Genomic DNA, 22341 nt, shown 5'->3' with positions numbered 1-22341 from the left:
CAAGTAAATCATCACTCACTCATTCCTGAGAATTGGAACAAATTATGCCCTACAAAAAACCTGTAATGATTAATACCAACGTTCTTTGGTAAACTTAATCTTTAAGGATTTATATAGAAATTAAATATATGTAATATATGACAAGTTTTGGTCTGCTTTATTTTTTTAATTTCTAAACTTGCACTGTGCCAGAAAACACCTTTGTCCCAAACAAGAATTCACAACTTCAAACTATTAAGAAATGTGTTAAAAGCCTTCAGAATCTAAAACTAACAATACCTGCTGATAACATAGGTATAAAAATGTACTACTGTAATCATCTTTGTCATAAAATAGATTTTTTTTTTAATGAAAAAAGGTCAGATTTTTATCAGGTATAAAAAGGTTTAGCTATACCCTATGTCTCACTTCCTGGTTCATGTTCTTTTCAGTTTCTTTCTATTTTTTGACAAATCCATTAAATGATATTCTCAACCATAACGTGTCAACTCTGTAGCCACTCTAAATTAAAGCTAAATAACAATTATGGTTTAAAAATGTGTATTTTGACAAAAAGTAAAATGGCTGCTCACTACAATGATGCTGTGAAATGAAAAATGTTACATTTTTTCAACTCCATAAGACGTCAACACTGTCAGATTTTCCATGTAATGTCTGGCCAGGATTGATCTTTTAACATGAGTGCACTATTAAAGAAACTGATCTGTAACGAGTAATTCACTTTTTTTGGTAGTGGCCATAGGGCAGCTCTGTGGATTTATCTATCGAATGCCTGAGAGAGATGACGATAAAGAACGAGGAGGTTGGACAGGGACTGAGAGAATGGGGACATGAGAGATGACAGGAGCAAGGGAGGATGACAGACGAGTAGGACAGAGAAAGAGCGAGCCTGCATGAGGATAGAATGTCAAAGAGACAGTGAGGGCACGGAGGGAGGGGACGGAGGGAGAGGGTGACAGGCTTGATAAAAAAGAACAAGAGGAATCATGCAGTTCAAGACAGTGGGTGAAGAAGAGAAAGTCATAGAGTAATACATGACAGTGAGATGGTGAGAAAGAAGAAGAGGGGTGAGTTATGGCAAAAGAAAGGAAAAAAGAGGTACAGGAAAGTGCCGCACATGTAGAGAATATGGACTGCCTGATATGTCACCTCTAGCCTCCCACCATCATCTTCAAGTGCGATCAGCTAATCTCGTGGTTAACCTTGTGGTAATGACAGGGTTTAATGATATTAAGATGTCTTGTTCTGAGGTCACAGCTCCCTGCTCTATGTATCACTGCATCCCTGTTGTTTGGCCAGAAAAGATGCCCATATAGAGGATGTGGGTATACATTTACACAGGGGGGAGAAGAATACAAAAATAACAGGTTCAGCTGGATGTGCTGTCAAAAATACAGAAAGAAACAGTCAAACTTGGGTGTAAATTATACTTATTGTGTTACTGTTCTTTGAAAGAGATGGTTTTAATTCTGTCTCTATCATTAATAATAATGTCGCACTCGCAAGGTTAATTGCTGAGACTGCTGGGAATGCTTTGCCTAGGAATCAGACGAATTTGCGAGCTCATATTTCATTTGCTCTGGCAGATACGTCTGGCCGCCCTCCCGTTCAGACAGATTTCCACCTTTCTTTGATCTCTTCAGGCCAATCGCAACTCTTCATTTAACATGGGGCCGGTTCTAGTCGATGACTGACACTGGTCTAGATTTGGTCCTACGTCACTTTTGAGTGCAAGGCACCAGGCTCTAGGCAGTGCTGATCAAATATGAGTCAAGACTCTGGTTCTGCATGGCCTGTTTCTCGTCTCAAATGTTATCAGAGACACATTTTGTGCCCTGTTTAGCTGTAATTTAAAAATGCTTGTAACCAGGCTGCCCTTTCCTGCAAGCACTGGCCCAACTTGCACATGTCACTCAGCGCTACGTCAGTGATTAGTTGAAGGTTATGTTTTGTGTCTGGATGTTGGTCTATCCAGTTGGCAGAGACATTTTGGTCTGTGCACATTAATAACAACCCTCGGACATCCAAAATGAACTAAGAGATCAAGAAGACCACCAAAATTTAGGGTGTTGGTGGGCTGTGATGCCAGTGCCTGATCTGGCCGATCTGGCTGGATTTTTTTTTACAACCAATCCGATCATGTGACTGATTGTGTTTTTTGCTGCATCAGGCCCTGTATTGATGTTGCTGTGCTCCCCGATCTAAGCAATTACTTTAGTACAATGTCGTCATATAAGATAGAAATCGCTAAAACTATGAAAATAACATGAAAGTTGAAATAAAGCAAGTGTTTTCATCATGTTTTGGTTCTGTCTGGTATTACTGAGGTTTGTCTTACTTTTAATAATATTTGAGTTCCTGTAGGTGGAGCTCTTTTCTTTAGCCAGTCAAGTTGGCTGTAATCGCTAGTACCACATCTGTCATGGGAAATGTAAATCGCATCACTTCCTGTGTGCTTGAGGATTTTTGTAATGAAAGAGTCAGCCACAGATTTATAGGTTTTATCAGTTGGGTGCAGGTTGCATCGCTCCTGTTTGATGTCAGCTACAAATAGAGAGCAGGATTCTATTTAGACGATTTCTTCAACCAGAAGTAAACGTCCCTAAAGGCCGTCGCAGTAACAGGAGTAATAGCAAGTTTCCAGTTGCAGCTTTGCATCGATGCACCATCCTCCTTGACTTTTTTTCTAAACAGAGAGAAATGGCTTGTCTCAGATGAGTTGTGGTCGGTAATTACAAGCTGAGCCGAGCCAAGCCGTGGAGTGGGCCGGGCTTGGGCCACGCTCGGCTTGCTAATGCACAGATTGCTTGTCGGAGGCTGTGAAATAATGGCTCTATGTCTGCTACAACCCCCAGAAATGTAGGTGGAGAAGAGGGGAGGGGACGGTGGCTTGATACTGTGCTCTCGCCAAGCTTAACCCCTCCCCTGGCTGTGAGCGGCCAACATGGAGGAGGCGATTGTCGGAGGGAGGCAGAGGGAGATTGGAGGGTGGGGGGGAAGGATGATCTAAGAGTACCCATCCCCAGTGGAGGGGATATGAAAAGGACTGCAGCTGGAGAGAGCGGTATCTTTCTCCCTCCACCGTCATCATTACGCCTCTCTCATCCTCCTTCCACTCCTGTTATCTCACAGAGAGGAGGGTTGCCATATGGCTGTGAGGAGCTTCTATCTGAAATGTTTTCTCTTAGCTGAGTTACAGGGTGGGAGGGATGGCCCAGAATTCACCTCTATCAATACACTGCTTTGTGATGTGCAGAACAGAAAGTTGGACCACTTGCACGCACGGTCTGTATGGGTTTGTGTTCACAAATCCTTCATGCGCCTGCAGAATTTCTAGTATGTGTATCAACAAACAAGAACTCCCCCTATTTCCATTTTCTTCTCTCCAGAAGAAAAAAGGATGAGGAGGGAGAAAGTCGAAGAAGACTGGAGCACAATGGGGGTGGGGTGGGATGCTGACAAAGTCGATTATGAAGTGTTCCCAAGTTATCTCCACGGCACAAGGCTCTCTTTGGTAATTAAGAGCGTTTTGCTTTTTTACTCCTCAGTAGTTGAGCTGGTTTGGGTAGAACACTATGAATTAATTGTGTTTGACAATGGAGATGAGGGGCCAAATGCAGCATGAAGTTAGACTGAAAGCCTTGCGAGGCAGCGTGGAGCCCTGAGGTCCTTGAAGGCAGCTCAGGGGCGCCAAGATTGTGGCGGAGAAACTGCAGGACTCTGGAGAGAGTAGATTGGATTTAATCATATCTCAGATCCTATATCTGTATGTAGATCTTAAACAGGTGATACTGTCGAGGGATAGACTCAGAGAGCGATCGCACGGTGGTTAGCTCGGGACAATCTTCTCTCTCTTTATTCGCTCCAGCTGTGACTGTGCTGTTTTTAGGCCATTTCATGGTAGGGGACCATGAAATAACAGCAGAGTGTCCCTTCTTTCCGTTGACAGAGCTGCGTTCTCGCAGCCACTTTTCCACTCATGAGCGAGCATGTTAAAATTCATACACTTCCCCCCTACTTCCCTCAAATGTGGCCATAATAGTGCAGAGAGATCAAATGAGAAAACAAGATAGTAACTCAGCGGGGCAGAGGACTTATCATGGGGTTGCTGAAAGACAGAATCAGACGGATTTGCTCTCTGCTGACTGCGGCCTGATGTGAGAGAATCTCTGAAATGAAGCCGGGATCATGAATAGCAGATCTGGACTGGCGCCTGGCCTGGAGATGTTGATTTGGGCTTTGGCCCCACACCAAGTGGGAGGACTTGATTGCTTTTGATTAGGGATTGGGGGGAGCTCACAGCAGACCATTAAACACTGAACATTAAACCTGGTTCTCTAGCTTGCATTTTAGGCCACGGAGACCCGATGTTGTAGTATTCCTCCTCTGAGCCTCCCTGCACTCGTGTAGCTCGACTCAGAGCTGGATCGCCTTGTTGTCAGAGAGCTCCAGAGATAGACTCCTTGCCAGAAGAAGATATACTGCTCCAAGTCTTTGGGGAGCTTTATTCGCTTCCTTGCTCATCTGCTAAAGGGAACAACTACGGGGAATTGATTCTTGCTGGTTATTTGTAATCTTTATTTTCTAGTGGAGCTCCCTGATGAGATCAGGAAGCTGCAACACATTATTATTGTTTCTAAAGAAACAGGCTACACTGACTCTGAGGAAATGCTAGCCAGATTTTTGGTCAAGGAAAAAAGAAAGAGGGAATTAAAGAGATTGAGGGGTAGGTAGAGCAAGACACAAGGAAAGAAAGGGGAGGGGGGGCACATCTGTGCAAGTTTTGGCTTGGATAGAGCTGTTGAAAACTTTTTGGCACTCTGATTTTTCCCCTCCATTGGGTCCCTGTAATGGCTGCCATTTTGGATTTAGTCAGCAGGCACGGAGTCGGACAGAGATGCTCACTCTGATCTGCCTCACACACAGTGACAGAGATGGGATAAGGGCTTCCGAATGAGATGCAGTGCTCCCCTCCAGGACACTGCTGGCTCCAATGACTTCCATTACATCCCAGTGTGACCGAAATACTGATTTGGGAGAATGATTGTGAGCGATTAGCGCCGTTATTTTGTTTCTGTCCCCACATGAACATAATAGTGCATGAGTCATGAGATTAATGGCACTGTTATAGCACCAGTGAGATTTGAGAGATGTGGAAGTTTCCCATGCATGTTGATTTTTACAGAACTGATGAAATATTAAAGGCACTTGGAGAAGAGACCCATTGGGCTGATTGTTTTGTGCAGTCAGGTTTAAAGCATTTTAAAGAGATAGTCTGGATTATTTGAAGCTGGGCTGCATTAGATAACAATATAATAAGTATATGACTTTTAGAAGGTTTTAGAAAGCTTTGCTAGAGGTCTTCACAAGTCCAACAATTTGTGGCTGAGCCCAAAAAGACCTGAAAAAGGAACTACCTGGAACCAAATCAGACCCATTTATTATTTGAAATCTGCTGCCCAAACCAATGTAGATCCAAGAAATGCTTGACCTGAACCCAAAATGGACCTGTCTATTATATGAAAGCTGAGGCCCAGATCCAAGTAGAGGCGACAATTGTCAAACCTGATCCAATCGGAAGACACAGACCCACCAAGCACCAACATCACAGCTAATTGCTACAATCAAGTTAACTTTGCGTCTTACCTATTGTAACATTAATAGCTTTCTGCTATGTACCTGGCCATGACACCTATGATCCCTTGTCCATGCCAAGTAAGTTGGTCAAATACATCCAGGTTTTGGTGTCACAATGACAGATGACAAATGCTACTAATTTAGAAATAGTTGTACAGTTTTTGTTGCATCCAACAATATAAGGATAACTTCAACCTTTTGTGTTTGTTGTCATGTCTGCTAATGTTAGCACTGACAATTTGCTATCATCTGTGTGAGTCTGCCCTTTACCCTCTGACCCTGTACCTCCTGAGCAGGGGGCTCGCACAGGTAATTTGGTACCACCTTGTGGTCACAGATGTACTTTGCAGTTTTCATGCAGTTGCTGAATATTGCAATTTATGATTGACTGTATGAATGTGGATCTGAACCATACAGATTCTGGACTGGGTCATGGATCCTAGGGTTTTGGTGGACCTGTGAAGACCTTTACTGCTGACCCTGTCCACAGCAGTACATTGCTTGGCTTCCGGCACCTGCTTCTCCAAACTGGGGACATGCCGATTGCCATCTACTGTAGGTAATACACTGATTATGGATATGTATCTCTTGCAACCCCACTTCAAATAATCTGTTTAAAGGTACTTGGAGAGGAGACCCACAGGACTGACTGTGCACTCTAGTTCAGAGCATATTAAGACCCATTGATCTGTTACTGTCATAACATCACCAGAGACTGGAGACCAAAACCCCACATTGGTAACAGTCTGGACCATTACTGGACATGTACTACAGGATGAATGATCCAGGCTGTTTACCACACAATATTCTATAACTCTCATTCAAATTTTCATACACCCTTCACCCTGCATAGCAAAAGACATACAGAACAGTACATTCAAAACATTTCCTTAGTGGTGAAAACAATAAATGTTAAAGGGACCTTCATTTACTTCTTCAAACACATTTGTTTTTCCAGAGCAGGTGCGTCATTTTTTGAATTTGGTGTTCAGTTATTTGCTTTGTTTTAACCCTCTGAGTTTTGCATCACATGGAAGTGGAGACAACGGGAAGAGGTTGGAGATTTGTTTCTTTTAGTAGAGGTTAGAACTTTGTTAGCTTTTTTATTTAGTTTTTGTCCCAAGCGATCGCCGCAACCTGTCCAAGTTCTTCCAAATACTGACATCCAGGTCCAATTGCGCTCAAATGTTAAAACATCATTTATAACAAGGTTATAACTGAGGGCTCTCTGAATTTGTCACCAGCAGGGCAAAGCTGGGAGAGTTCTCCAATTGTTTCAATTGACGACTAGCGGTGGAAGGTGGGGAGTCATCATGGGAAAGAGCCCTCAGCAGTTAGTGTGGGTGGAGTTTGATTTGCTGTTAGGTGGTTAGATTCTGCTTAGAAGTTTCTTAGCTTTAAGTTCTAGCCGCTTCCTTATCAAAGCAACAAACACCTTTAACCCTTTGAGCTCGGAAATGTCCGCTAATCCCCCTTCATTATCTAGACTATTATGTCTTCAATGCAAAAAGTATCTCTTCCAAAACCACTTTGCCTCTTCAGTCCATAGCGTGTGCATGACGAATCCAATCAAATTAACAAATAACGGCGACCTTGCACCCTGATCAAAGCCCTCACTTGAGGCTTGATGCGGATTATTTGTTTATTTCGCCTTCCTTCTTTCTCCCAACGCTGTCATCTAAAATGATTGGATGCAGACTCATTTCAAACTATAGAAGAAAGAGAATAATACATTCAGTTTCAAGCTCATTCTCTTTAGAGTTTCATAGCATGCACAAATCATTTTATAAGTGGGTAAGTCATTTTTTATTGATCCACTTTTTCATTCAACTTTCATCTCCCAAGTCTTTTTAATTCTGATTTGCGTCCTAACTACCCTCAGCAGGAGTGCGCTCCCTGACGCACCGGAGGAGAGCTGAGGAGTTAGTTTATAGGAGCTGGAGATGAATGCAAGGATTGTTTTGTTTTCATGAAATAAATATGCAGGCACTTCATTTATCTTGTTTGTCTGGTGCATGAATACTTCATTTTGCTCTCTGAGACAAATTTTATCCTCTGGATTCAACCCTGCATGTGTTATCGCTCACAATACTGTTTCAAAGGAGGCCCTGAAGCTAGGAGGCCAATGCTTGAAACTCTTAACTCATGATAATCTCAATAGATCTCTTGTGCAAATACACAAGATAATGCAAACCTTAGTGTTATGTCTGATAATTTACACCAAAACCATCCATCAACAAAAATATAAACGCAACACTTATGTTTTTGCTCATCAAGATGCTGATTAAACAGCCTGCTTATTGTACAGGTGTGCCTTGGACTAGTTACAATTAACTACACTCTAAAAGTGTAGTTTCATTATGAGAAAAGACTTTTATTAGTCACTGAACTATGGCTTCACATATTTTTCCAAGGAGGGCAAAGGCATGACCCACCCTACTCTGCCACTGATTGGTTTACTTAGATATTCTTACCTTAATCCTAACCCTGACTGATCACTCCTCATGCCTAAACCTAACCAACCCAAACCAACAAAAGCAACAAGTTTTTTACATTGGGCTATATCAGAGTTTTTCCTGGGAGGGCAATGTCATGACTTGCCTTACTCTGCTTCTGATTGGATAGTACTTGTTGCCTTTGTTGGAAGGGTTTGATTCGTTTGGGCATGAGGAGTGATTGGCTGAGGTAAGGGTAAGAATATCTGAGTAGGCCAATCGGTGGCAGAGTTGGGTGGGTCATGGTTTTGCCCTCCTAAGAAAAACTTTGTTATTTGGGTTAGGATAGGAATATCTTGGCAACCCAATCAGCAGCTGAGTAGGGCAAGTCATGACTTTGTCCTCCTGGGGAAAAAAAGTGAACTAGCCATACTACAGTGCCTAATAAATGTCTAACTTTTCAGGATAAAACTGCACATCTTAGAGTTGCCTTTTATTGTGACCAGTCCAAGGCACACCTCTGTCATAATCCTGCTATTTAATCAGTATCTTTATTTACCACACCTGTCAGCTGGACAGATGGTCTTGGCAAAGGAAAAGTGCTCACTAAGATGGATTTTAACAAATTTGTAAAACAAAGTTTGAGAAGAATAATCATTTTGTGAGCAAAGAAAAAGTCTTGGTCTTTTACCTCAACCTTATCTTGTCAGTTTTATCCTGTTAAATGGTGCTTTATGTGCTCTTATTATCCTTTTTTGAAGCTACCAGACAGTGTGCACAGAAGTGCCTGAGAAGTACGTCTGCAATGCTTTTACTGCAACACAGAAACTATTTTAAGACTCCGCTCCATTTAGCTGTCTTTCTGATTTATCTGATTCTTCTATCTTTTTTTTTAAAGAATCAACCACCTTCAGCAGCACAAACACACGGCACGAGACAAAGACAAAGAGGTTGGGACATTCGGCACTCAAAGGGTTAAAGAGTCATCACTTTGATGGGACCACATTCGACACTCATGGCACTAGTTATGGCATAATGTGGGGCAGGAAAAAAATGGCGCCCACATGCTGTATGCAATGTAGACTGATTACTGAACACTTCAACAGTCCCTTTAACTTTTAATGACTTTCATGGGGGGAGGGATTCTTTTGTCTTGAAAATCCAGTGATAGAAGATTTCGTTTTCATGAACGGTTAAATATAAGTCAGTGCAAATTCACATTCAGCCAACAAAAGACACAGGAAAGAAGCAAACGGAATCAAGAGGCTTTTTACATGTGGTCAGGTTATTAGGGGGTTATGTCGGGTTATTTGGGGGTTAATTCTCTGAAGAGATGCAGCCCCAGTTTAAGGTGCTTTGGATATGGTCCCCAGTGTTAGAGAGTGGTGTATTACTGAAAAGTATAGACTGGAATTGCCTTGAAATGCCAGTTATTCAACTGAACAGCTTCAACTGGGCAAGTTAAGGTGTAAAATGATAGCAAATATGTGACAGATTTTCCAACAATGCTTGATTTGCAGGTTGGTTATTAGATACCAACTGAGAAGAATCGAAAGGAATTACTTCTGATATATCAGCCAATTCTAATTAGGAATGGTACATTTGAGGTGGAGTATGGGGGACCTACAGTTCAGTTAAAGAGCCAAATCACATTCACCCCTGCTACGTGGCACTGCACCTCCTCCAGAGTGGTGGTTAACGGTAGGTTAGGCGGTTAGATCATTAGTGGAGTTAAAGGGATTTTATTACCTTTGTCGAGTAGCCACTCGTCAACTACCCGACCGAGTCGGTATGGGATTCTTTGTCTAGCAATAGCCAGGCGCTCATTATCAAAGCTCCCTTTAAGAAATTTGGAAAAGACAAATTAAGAGAGGTTACAAAGAGATCTGGAAGTTAAAAGGTTAGAGGTTAGAAAGGGCAACATGGCAAACGTTTAAGCAAGTTATGTACTTTAAATCAGCTTTAGTTAGGACAGGAAGAACTTGAGGATGTGTTTTTGGGCTGGTTTGTTGGGTTAGACAAGTTAACAGCATTCTAGTTACCTTGAGTTTAAGTGGTTTTTAATGTACTATCAAGTTAAACAGATTTATGAATTATTTAGATATAGTATGATTTGTCATAGCTGTCCGCAATACACTTTAGAAATGCATTAGCAGTAATCACACACAGAAGCAGCAATCATTGAACAACAGAGTTAATACAGTGTGAATGGAAGCAGCAGGAAAAAAAGACATCTCAATGTCAGCAATAAACCATTGTTGTTTCACATGAGCATGAGATAATCACACAGCACTAAAACACATTTCATGGTTGTTTCAAGGAAGACACATTTTTAGTTCCCGTTGCACACACAAAGAGGCTCTGATTAGAAAATCACCACCTCCCAAATCCGACAACAGGATGGCATTCTGCCCGCGGAGCATCACTTCACTTTGAATCCAACTTCGACTAAAGCGAAAAAGGATTTAGTGAAACTGTCAGTGCTCAGGTTTTCTCAGGTTTTTTTTTCCCCTCCTCGTGCATTAATTGAGCACTTCTCAGTGGCACTTGGCAATTAGCATCACTTCATCAGCGTGTCAAAGAAGTTTCATCGCCGCTGTGCAAACTTATTATCCCTCACTTCGCTTCAATCAACCTCGGGGTCATGCTGCGTACATCTCCAACACTGTCAATAGAGACGGAGCTGGAATTAGGGGGAGATGAGGGCTGATGGTGGCCAGGCTGGGAGTTTGATGAAGTCTAATGTGGTGGCAATGTCAGAGGCTTAATTAGGACTTATTGTCTATGTCAAATGGCAATCTTCGCAGATTAGAGGCTAAAAATCAGAGAGCTACTGTTTGCTAGCACAGTCAGTCCCCAAAAATGGGGCCAGGGAATCCCCAGGTGTCCATGAGGGGAGGCGAAGTTCTGGGGGGGTTCCAAGAAAATTATCGCCATAATTTACTGGAAATGATCTAATTTACAACATGTATGAGTGAGAAATTTAATCAAAATTGTGTCACTTCAACTCTAAGGGTGTGTTCACACCGAGTTGCCCATGTTTGATGGGTACTTAATTACCCCCCACTACCTCAAGCACCACAGAGCTCACCACAAAAATCAAGCTGCTTGTGAGTCCAAATAACTTCAATTTACCCCTGGCCCTGTTCACTCTAAGTGAAAATGAACCACATACATAAGTGTGTTGAAATAGGTGTTTTTGTGATGAACTGTAATTGTGATTTCGCCAAAAAATCCACCATAATTACAAACGCTGAACAAAATCTTAAAAATGCCCCTCAAGACATGGTTTAAAGTATGCATGATTCATATATGATTCATATATAGATGACAGCAGCCCATCTGGGTATTCGATCTTGCATCACGCCCCTGCCCCTTTTTGGTTGAAAACAGCCACTCTAATTTGAGTGGCAGTAAATCCAAATTCTGAGATCTTTCCCAATTTAATACCATAAAATAAGAATATGTATCGCTTTTTAGCTATTAGGAGCCAAAATTCTATGGCTGATCAGGCAAACAATTATGCTACGTTGGTGTGATTAACCATTGGTTATATGAAAGAATTTCAGAAATAGTGGTTGATGAGTGTTCTTTCAGTCTGCCTCCATCGAAGTGGACAAACCTAACACACAAAACTACCTTATTGAATTTCCTGGCGATGTTCTTCTTATATCTCTTACTGGTGATGGTAAAATATCCTTTGCTTCTGGTGGTCTTTTGAGTGGACGGACTGTCCAACCAAACTCCATTCTACAAACAGCTGTTTTATGATGCACAAACACAACAGTTGGCATGTCATCACTCAGTGTCATCATTAACTGACCTGTGAAAAAATGTTTGCCATAGGTGTTCACGTATTGACTGCCCTCTCTGCAGATGACCAGAAGCCATAAGCACTTGTTTTCAAGGAGTGTTTCAAGACAGGGTTTTTTATTTTGGTTTGCCCAAATAAAAAGCAAAAACAACCCTATAAAATGGGAAGCACATCTACTTTTTCTTCCTCATTAGGAGATTCTGGGTCTGGCTTCACCAGGGCTTAAAATGATCACCAGCTGCCAATCAAATGCTGATAAAATGTGTAGTTGGCTGGTAGATTTGCTTCACTCACCAGCCAAAAAAACGGTGGTAATCTACTTACTGGCTGGTAAAACTGGAGCATTCAACAGACATTCATAAGTCATTTTGGGCCCTGGGCCTCATGCCAACCACCGCTGCTTGCGCTAGGTTGACTGCTGATAGGGCAGTGCACATCAAGATGGCTAGCATTAGCATAAAAGAGCATCAGACATTCAAAATCAGCAGCTTATTACAGACATGTCAGAATGCTAAGCATAGTTAGCATCTTTCATTTGTTTATGTTGTTTGGTAGCTCATTAGTTTGAAACTGGGAGTGGGTGATACAGCTAATACTAACTCTTGATCTCTGATCTATCTTTAGATTTCATCTTTATTGTCCTCCACAATTCAATGCTATTGGTCACCGTTTGCGTCTGTCTGTGGGTTTTTACAAATATTTAACCAATGAAAAGTATTAAAATGAGCCTCAAAGCCACCCGACCTCACCTTGAGTGATGTGTACGTGGGAAAAGTCAGCCTTTTAATTTCCTGAAAAGTAGCTGTTTTGGAAATACAAGGTTTCCACCCAACAGCGGCAATATCAGACAACGACTGGCTTTGGAATTTGGACCAAATCTAACTTGCCCGGGGGATGATTGAATCTCAGACTTTAGAGAAATGCACTTCAGTAGAAAAATATGGAAACACTCTCTAGTGACAAACTTTGTACAAATCCAAGTCGGTACAGTGAAGGTCAGAAATTTTAGGAGACAAACATGAAGAACAAGAAAAACAGAGTTTTGAGCGAGGGGGGATCTATAAAACTCTCTGAAAACACAATGAGAGCAATTTTTGGGCCTGAATGTGAGTCTGTTGTGGATCCACTGGACTGAAATTGTCTGCAGAGAGACAAGTTAAAGACTGCAGGAGAGTTTGGGACCAAGATCTAAACAGTAAACATAGGAGCTCTGAAGTACATCCTGCATCCTAACTAGTATACTTTGATTCTGCTCCCCCCACTGCTCTGTGCTGCTGCAGTGATCTAAAATAGACCACCTCTCAGTTCTGCAGTACCTACTTCCACTCCCCAGGGGTCTCTCTACCCACGCCTGCCTGCGCAATAATGCCTCACACAGGCTGAGGAGGAGCGTGTGCATACTGTATATGAACATGCACAGCTGTTTGTGCATGAACAAAGAGGAAAAAATATAATGAGAATCTAATGAAGAAAGGCAAAGGAGTAAGACTGGAGTGAATGATGGCTGGCAGACGGATGGACGGAGAAGCATATAGAGGACAAGCTGGATGAGCCTGTAAGAGTGGGCGGTTCCAATGTGCCATATGACTCAGTGTCATTCATATGCTGCACTTGTAGCTCTCTGTGTATATCAGGCTGTGAGCTGACTCACAGGGCAGCTCATACACTGAGAAATAACGGTACTTCTGAAAGGGATGAGGTTCTATCCAGAATCTTTTGGATTTGGAAGAAAGGTTTCATCAAGGGATCTTTGTAAGAGTTACATTAGGAACCCTCTTCATCCGAAAAACCCTTTTTGGAGGAAAACATTCTTCAAGGATTGTTAAAGGCGTGTGTCTACAGATGTTTTCCCAATGTAAACATCTGTAGAATATAATATGGTTCTTTTTAGGACCCTTGCAAGACAAGAAGGTTACAAGTTACAGTAAACATATTTTTAGATCTCCTTTGCTGGGTTCTACATGAAATCCTAGGAATATAAAAGGATTCTTGGAAGAGCACCCTAGGTGGATTCTAAGTGAAACCCAGGGAATATAAAAGCATTCTTGTTAGAAACCCTGATTCTAGCACCTTTCGATGGTGGAAAGATTCCGGATAGAACCCATCACAGAGGACTCTGAGTAGAGTTTTGGGTCTTTGTACCATAATATAAAATGGTTCTCGGTAGAACCCCCTGAATGGATTCTAGATGAAACCCTTGTAATATAAAAAGGCTCTTGGTAGAACCCCTTGTGTGGGTTCCAGATAAAACCCTATAAGTTTACATATAAGTTTCTTGGTTGAACCCAATGGGTGTGTTCTTGTTAGCACCCATAGAAAGTGGAAAGGTTCTGAATACAACCCACAGAGGTTTCTTGGCTGAACCATTACATCATCAAAGCGTTCTCTGTAGAACCTCTCAGAAGTGAATCTAGAAGGAACCTTTCACATATGGTTCTAGGTATAGCCCTTTATGTTGGCCTCTAAATAGAAACCTCTTTTTAAGAATGAAAATCATTTTGAGTGGGTTCAACTAAAAAACATAAGTGCACCTGCTGCCTTCAACATCTGAGTTAACGGAACTTAAGTTAAATATTTATTTCCAAAGTTATCTCATTTTCTTTTTAAATGTAATTCAATTTCAAGTCAGATGGCCTTAAGCCAAAACAACTCATGTTTATAAGTTATGAAGTGATCTAAAAAGAAAAACTAGAAAAATTAAGTTGAATTAATTGAAATTCATAAAACATATTAATGTTGAATTAATAAGAAAAGATTACTTTATTCCACTAAATTCTTGTGTGATGTTTAACAGTGAAGAGACCAAAAGGGGTTCTCCTGTGGGGACAAGCTGAAGAACCCTATATGGTTCTAGTTAGAACTCTAATTTCTCAGAGCGTATAAGAAATGACTCATAGGAAATTAATCAGTTAAATTGTGAGTGGATGTTTTGATCTTCCTATAATATATAATTGCCTGTAATGATGCTTTTTATTGCAGGTAATAATTTCTTAATTAACCCTACAGGGGGTCAGAAAAATTTAAAAGGTAGAGACTTTTTTTGAAACTTTTCCAGCAGGTTTTAGTGACTCGAAGCTGTCTGGAGTGGCAGCAAACTGTTCTAAATTAAGAGTATTGCAGCAGTGTTAGTGGGACCAATTACATGCACACGTTCACACTGCACTTAAGATTAGCTAGGTGCTACTCTGCCTTCTGGAAAAGGCAGTGCAGCAATTACACTGCACTGCACACACACAAAAGCCTGTTTTAGAGATGACATAGGCACTCTGCAGCAATCAGTGAATTAGAGAAGGAGGGACAGATGCTGCTGGTGGAAAGATGGACAAAAAAATGGGAGGGGTGTGGCGGTGGTGGTGGTGGTTGGGAGGGGGGGTGGGCGTTGATGAGAAAAGACGATCAAAATAATAACACAGTGAAAGGAAAATAGTGGGAGGCAGCGGTCCTCAGTGAGATGAATCAATGCTGTGTGCGTGTCTTCTCCTACTGCTGCATCTGCTGTCTCATCCACAAATCCTGACTAAATCTCCTCCCTCTTCGAAACTTTCTCGTGTGAATCACACTGGGGCGGCCACTTCCAGTAACTTAATCTCATGAAGGCTCCATTTTATCATCCAAATAAGAGCTGATAATGAGAATCAACTAATCAGGTGGAGAGATATAGTTCTCCCTCTAGTGGCAGCTGTTAGACGCTGCAGTCAAGGAAATCTCAAATGTTTTTTTTTTTCTTTTTGTACACCTCTTTTCCTTTGTACCTCCCCCCATGGAATGTTTCCTTCCTTTTTCACTTTCATCACTCTTTCCTTAATCCCTTTTTCTTGTCTTACTCACTTATTCATTCATTCTTGCCTGCTTATTTCTCCTCCAACCGCTCTTCTTCTCTGCTTGTCCTTCCCATGTTCTCGAACAATCATTCATCCACACTTCATTCTGTCCTTTTCCATACCCTCCTGCCAGAGTCCATTTTGATTTCTTTCTCCTAAATTCCTTCCATGCCCCATTCTCTTTTTGCACCTTCATTACCCCCTCTTTGCTATTATTTCTCCTTTAGCTTCACTCCTTCCTTCCTCTATCTACTATGTCCTACTTCTTCCCCTTCTTCCCTCTGCAATGTTCTCTTTTTATTCATCCATTTACCTTAAATTTCCTTATCCCTTCTTTTTTCAAGTATGGTCCCTACTTCCTCCAAAGAAAACTAAGAAGAAAGGGTGATTTCATCATAATACCAACATTTTAATACTCTGCTTGGTGCCAGTTTTATTTAAGCCTATGGGTGATGCACACTAAAACCCAACATATCTACTTCATATGACATTGATGAAGAATTGCCTCTAAAAATGTGAATAAGACATTGATTTTTCCATTTGTTTATTTGCCATCAGTCTCCAACACACTAATCCTTAGCTCTAAAACAACAAAGGCATACATTTAATGCCTATGAGAAACTTTTAACAAAACATGTAACAATGGACTTTCATCATAAGAAAAATGATAACATTAACTAACTGGTTGAGAGTTAAACTAATCTTCTTGGGGTATTATCACAATGTTACCAACTTAGAAATGTTAGTGCTTAACTCAATCACACTGCAAACAAATTATTGAGGAAATTACTGAAGTAACAAAATGTACCTTGAAAACACATGAAACATTAGCTAAACAACAGCACGCCAATGTATTGGTGACTCATCACCCAAATTGACAACATGTGAATCTGAGAGGGGACATGAAAGAGTAGTCTGTCCATTCACCACTACACTGACTGAGCTGAGAGCTTTTGAGTGAGGTACCAATGTGCGTTTACATGCCACACAGTGTCGTAATGAACCTTCTTCCTTTTTTTTAGTTCTCTCGTTTCCTCCTACCTCTATCTCATTTGCATCCTTAAATCCTTCTTTTTGTTTTGTTTACCTTCCGTTCCTTTTATTCCCCAATCCTTCTTCATTGCCTGGTAAAAGAGTGAGTGTATTACTAGGAGATTAAATGTGGTACACTGTAACACAAACGCTGCCATCCATTACCACACACACAGACTTGCATTATTATATTTGTGGGGACCTCATCATTAACAAAATAAATTCCAAAGCCTCAAACCCTACCCATCACCACTAAGTGCCTAACTTCAACCTATTTCTAAACCTAACACCAAGTCATAACCCACAAACAACCCATTAAACTTCCAGCATTTTGGACGCAACAAAACTAGTCGGCCCCCACAAAACAGGTTGGCCCCCACAAAACAGGTTGGTCCCCACAAGTACAGTAAGCTCTCAGGTTTTGGACCCCTTGAAAGCAGTTAAACGAGCACACAAACACAAACACACACACAAAGTCTGACTAAGTGTATCGTGGGGAGAGTAATAAATGCTAAGAATGAAGCGTGTGTGTACTGTATGCAAATGCGTGTGTATTCCTTCTCTGGCAAACACAAGTGAATGACAACACCCTCATCAACAAACAAAAAACGATGGAGGAATCAACAAACAATGTTTTGTGTGTCTTCTCAAAACAAAAAGACGGACACAGGGAAAAACTGGAGAAGAGATGGAAACCACAGAGAACAGAATGTGACTGTGAGTTTCATTTGAGCTAAACTGGATGTAGAGCCACAGGAAAATAATGCCACAGTGTTCTGTCGGACAGGTTTTTTTTTTTTTGTGTCATCTATACCGCAGAAAATCTAAATTCCTCCGTGTACTGCTTGTTTGTTTGCATCTGTTTGCACTCGGATCCTTGGAGAAATAAGTCATTCTGAGTGAACCACTGAAACTTTTCCCTTCCCGCTCGTCTCCCCACCAGCTGAAGCCTGCTCTGCATGAGAATGGGGGGATAGATTAAACAGCTGGGCCCTTGTCTTCTCCCTCCCCACCATTATCGCACTCACTCTGCTCCCAAGACTATTCCCTATGCTTGATGTGAAAGACAGAGAAACAATGCTATCGGACCTGGAGCTCAAGGAAATCTGATATTTAAGAGAGAAAAATAAACTAGTAAATCAAACTGTGGCTCCAAGCTGTTAAATTTGTTCTTTAACAGACAACCTTGACTGATGGACATCGGTGGCTACAGTATTACCTTAAAGGGACAGCATGTTTTGTTTGAAGTGAGGCTGTATGAGGTACTTATCCATAGTCAGTGTATTACCTACAGTAGATGACAGACAGCACATCACCAGTTTGCAGAAGCAGCAAGAGTACCAATGCAGGAAGCTAAGTAATGTACTACTGTGAACAGGGTCAGCAACATAATGGATTTTAGCCACCTAAAAAAGATCCTCAGAAACCCAACATCTGTTTAAGTGTACCTTTTATTTACAATATTTTTAGCTTTACCTTGCCATCAAACAACCTTTTCCAGCTGAAAACTGCTGTTGTATAAGCTGAATATCGCTCCCTGAATCTGAACTGACCTTTGAAAACGTCACACAGTAACACAGGCAGACTAACCAACTGAGACAGTGGCAGAAGAGCAACTCCTGTGGTGTATGAGGTAAAATTACCATTTTTTTGCCAATGGACTCTGGTTGCTTTGGAAAGAGCGATATTTGGCTTATATAACAGTGGTTTCCTGTCAGAAAAGGCTGTCTGACAACAAGGTAAGACAGTGAATATACTGACTCACACAACTGCACTTCAGAAATCACAACTATCTATTTAAAGGGGCATTCTATTTATTTTACATAACAGTTAAATTACAAGTCAATGGGAGAAGAAAAAGCTGTATAATGTTTTCTGTGGTTCTGGAGAAGCCTTGTTTATGAAAGTAACCTCTGGTGATGTCATAATGAGGTCATCAGGGTTATCTGAGCTTGGACTTGAGACGGAGAATATATAAGTAAAACCCCACATTACAATCTTAGGGTGAACCAGTTGGGGAGTCTAATGAAAGATGCTGCTGGTTGCATGATGGGAAATGAAGGAGTTTTTGGAGTTTGACCATATCAGGGACTAAAAGGGAAGACATGCTGGCTTTTAGTGTGTGGATTTTTTTTTTCTTTGTTACTTTTCTTCATACTTTTGCAGTCTTTGATTCCAAAAGCCTTTGAGAATTACATTTCACAACAGTATCTTTCTAAAGCTTGATCGTTCAGATGATGGAAGGAGACATTTTAAGTATTTGTGTTGATGCTTATTTAGAAGGCATATTGTCTAATTGGTGGACGTTTGGACAAGAAACTTGTGTATTCTAATTGAAGGTGCATATAACTTATTTTAAATAAAACACAGGGGTGGAATGTAACAAAATACATTTACTCAAGTACTGTATAGTTTAGGTACAAATTTAGTACAAGAGTACAAATTTAAGGTACTTGTAATTTAATTGATTATTTCTGTTTCATGCAACTTTATACCTCTACTACTACTTTATAACTCAAAATATGTTGATTTTGAATGGTTATATGAATGTATATACATCTATATATAAGTATTACTTACTTTTACTTGTACATTTGATACTTAAAGTTATTACAAGAAATTTTCATATTTGGTTGATTTTGAAGCCCCCCTTTGGAAAGAAGCAGCAGCTTTTTCACCACCATATTCACAAAATATCACATTATAATGTTTATAACAGGTTGCTCCTTGTAGTGCTTTTTAGTATATTTAATATCACACACTTCAAGACTTTTATTCAAGTACCTTTCATATGAGTATCTTTTACTTTTACTAAAGCCATATTTTAGCACAATAACTATTTTTTAACAACTTTGGGGTACTTTTTACAACAATAAAAATGCCAAGGTATGAGACTGTGAGTGTGTGCTTGTAAACATCAGTCTGATCCACACTTATCCACACTAGTCATGTGTATTTGGCCAGCCAGTATGCCTGCAGCTCTGGATCCCCTGAGGCTCAGAACGTCCACTGGCATCTCCACTCTGAAAGCAGGGAGCCGGTCTGTCCTCCTATGGCGCCCCATGTTTGGTGCCCGGGGCATCGGCTGGATTAACCGCCATGATGGGGCCTGTCCTGGGTAGGTATCACAGCTGCTGTGCTAGGGGCAGGGCAAGGGCACACTGATTGACTGGCACCTCGGGGAGACACAAAGCAAGGACGGACGAGAGACCTGCGTGGCGTGCTTCGAGTGCAGAGTGTCTGTTTCCATGTCTGTCTGGGAGATTCTGATAATCCAGCATATGAATCACACGCTGTTCCGTCTCGCTCTCTGTCTCCTTCTGTATCGGTGCATATGTGTGTGAGTGCATGTGAGTGTGTGCAGAGACTCTCCGAGGAGCCAACTGTATATCATGTAGCTCTGCAGGCAGCCAGATGCCCTTGTACAGGACACCCACATCGGAAATCCATCCACAAGAATGGAGATTACATTGGAGACGATTGGCCAGCGGCCATCCCGCTCTCCCTCCCTCCCTCTCACAGAAACCTCTCTCTGTCAAGCTAGCCTCATTCTGTTTTTCATTAGGTAACTTTAGATGGATTGTTCTCATATCCACTGGGTGTCTTGGAGCAGATGGAGAGAAGAAACTGCCCTATGCACTGTAACCTTGTGCTACTAAATATAAATTGTTAAAGCTACTGGAAAGCCAAATCTACAATAGCCTTCTAACTGTGTAATATAGGGCTTTATCTACATATTAGCATCTAAAATGTATTAGAAATGACTTTTAATCCAAATGCAGTGTGCGCGGGTACTGTTCACAATGTTCACACTAAGTACATGAACTGGACTTTGGGGTCAAGTGTGCATGAATTTGGGCCTCATGCGAAAACCTTATTTTCTTAAAACAAGGGAAAAAATCAGCCACAAATATAGATATTTCAAACTGTTCTAGACATTTTCTAGGGTGTCAGTATCTTGACAGCAGACAGAATGAGGAAGACTTCTGCACCCAAAATCAAGAACATTAAGAAAAAAAGAAAATTCTTCAAACAAGCTGAATGTTGAAATACTCTTAGTGCAAAGCCAGATTTTTTCACTCGTTTTAGGAAATGATGACTTTAAAGGCTCAAAAATGGATACAATTTACATGAAAAGATGGCATGTTTTTTTGCTGTGTTTTTTCTTCCCCAACTCTTTTAAGCCAAAGATTGCAGGCAAGTTGTGTTTCTTCATGTGAAACGCGCGGGAAAAAGAAAGCGATTTACCTTCCCACCACACTGCTTTGTTCAATGTAAATACATCGCCCACCGCTCGTGTCGGCGTGCGTTTGAAACAGATGAGATCTCACTGTCTTAACTGCTCGCTCATCTTTCATCTTGTGCGGCAGTTATCAATCCTATGCGCTCGTTTTCATTTCTCTTCCCCTCTCTCCTCTCCTTCTCGCTTTCGACAGGATCCTCCGCCACCTTTCATCTCGGCCACGGTGGATTTGTGTGAGGGTGGCTGCTGGAGTGAGCCAGAAAAAGTACCCCCCCCCCCCCTCCCCAACTCATGTGGAAATCAAAGTTGTCACTTCTCTAATTACCTAAAGCAATCTTTTCCCTCTCCTGCTCTACACTACTTAGCTGCGTCTCTCTCGCTCTTCTCATCATTACTTTCTTCACTATTTCTCTCCTCTCTCCATCATCCCATAGCCACAGGCCAATAATTGGAGATACCTTCCAACTGTGCGAGATCCAATCAGAAGGAGTCGCAGAGCACCAGAGGCCCAATAAGAACCCGCAGAAAGAGGGGGGAACTGTCACCGGTGACAAGTGACTGAGGCGGCTGCCCTCAATTAACTGTTTCCGACTTTTTTTGCTGTACTTTTCTGAATATAATGATGAATAAAAAAAAAATAAAAAATCAGACCTGTGACAAATGTCAGTTATGCGTCGAATCAGATTAATGGCCTAAAAGGACTAAAGCAACAGCAGTTATTTTTGCTCGGGGCTATTATCAGACTGGAGTGTCTTTACAAACTCCACCTGTTAACACAGATAACTATGAGAATTAATGAACAACATGTTTAATTTACGTGTTAATTTAGCCAGTACGGATTGAAAAAGAGTCAGTGAGCTACTTCATGGTGTCAGTGGTACCATTGAAACAGTAATTCTCTTTTTCACCAGGGATAGAGTATTCAAATCCTCCTCTTAAGTAAAAGTAGCAGCAAGGCCTGCATTCTGTAATTAACTTCAGTAAATCACAGGAAGTTGCCAAGTGCATCATGCAAACCCACTTCAAAAAGTCTGAGCTATCCCTTTAAGTCCTAAAAGTCTTAGTTTCTCAAAACAAATGAAAAAAAAAGAGCCAAAAATAGATATTTCAACCTGTTTCAGTAATTTTCTAAGGTGTCAGGCTCTTGGCAGCAGACAGAATGAAACACACTGCTACGCTTAAATCAAGAAAAATAATAAATGTTATTTTAGACAATTCCTGAAACAAGTTTTTGAAATACTCTCATGAGGGATTTAAAATGGGTACAATTTACATGAAAAGATGGTACTGGCATGTTTTTTGCAGAGTATTTTTCTCCCCCAACTCGTTTAATCCAAAGACTGCAGGGCAACTTGTGTT

At 41.1% G+C, this 22341-nt stretch overlaps 1 protein-coding gene across 6 annotated transcripts in view; it reads right to left on the bottom strand.

Moving 5' to 3' along the window:
* nrxn2b (neurexin 2b) overlaps positions 1-22341 on the bottom strand; it is an 884227-nt gene that overhangs the window by 34958 nt on the left and 826928 nt on the right. For 5 of the 6 annotated variants that reach the window (XM_084712252.1, XM_084712247.1, XM_084712249.1 and 2 more), the window contains one exon: positions 9822-9911. The exons of the other annotated variant lie outside the window; for it this stretch is intronic. In XM_084712252.1, the coding sequence (XP_084568378.1) occupies positions 9822-9911 (90 nt within the window). The remainder of the gene's footprint in view (positions 1-9821; positions 9912-22341) is intronic. 6 annotated transcript variants of the gene reach the window in all.

This window comes from Lutjanus erythropterus, chromosome 23 (assembly GCF_056507025.1).
Source record: "Lutjanus erythropterus isolate fLutEry1 chromosome 23, fLutEry1.hap2, whole genome shotgun sequence".
Lineage (NCBI taxonomy): Eukaryota > Metazoa > Chordata > Actinopteri > Lutjaniformes > Lutjanidae > Lutjanus > Lutjanus erythropterus.
This window is presented reverse-complemented; position numbering and strand designations above follow the sequence as displayed.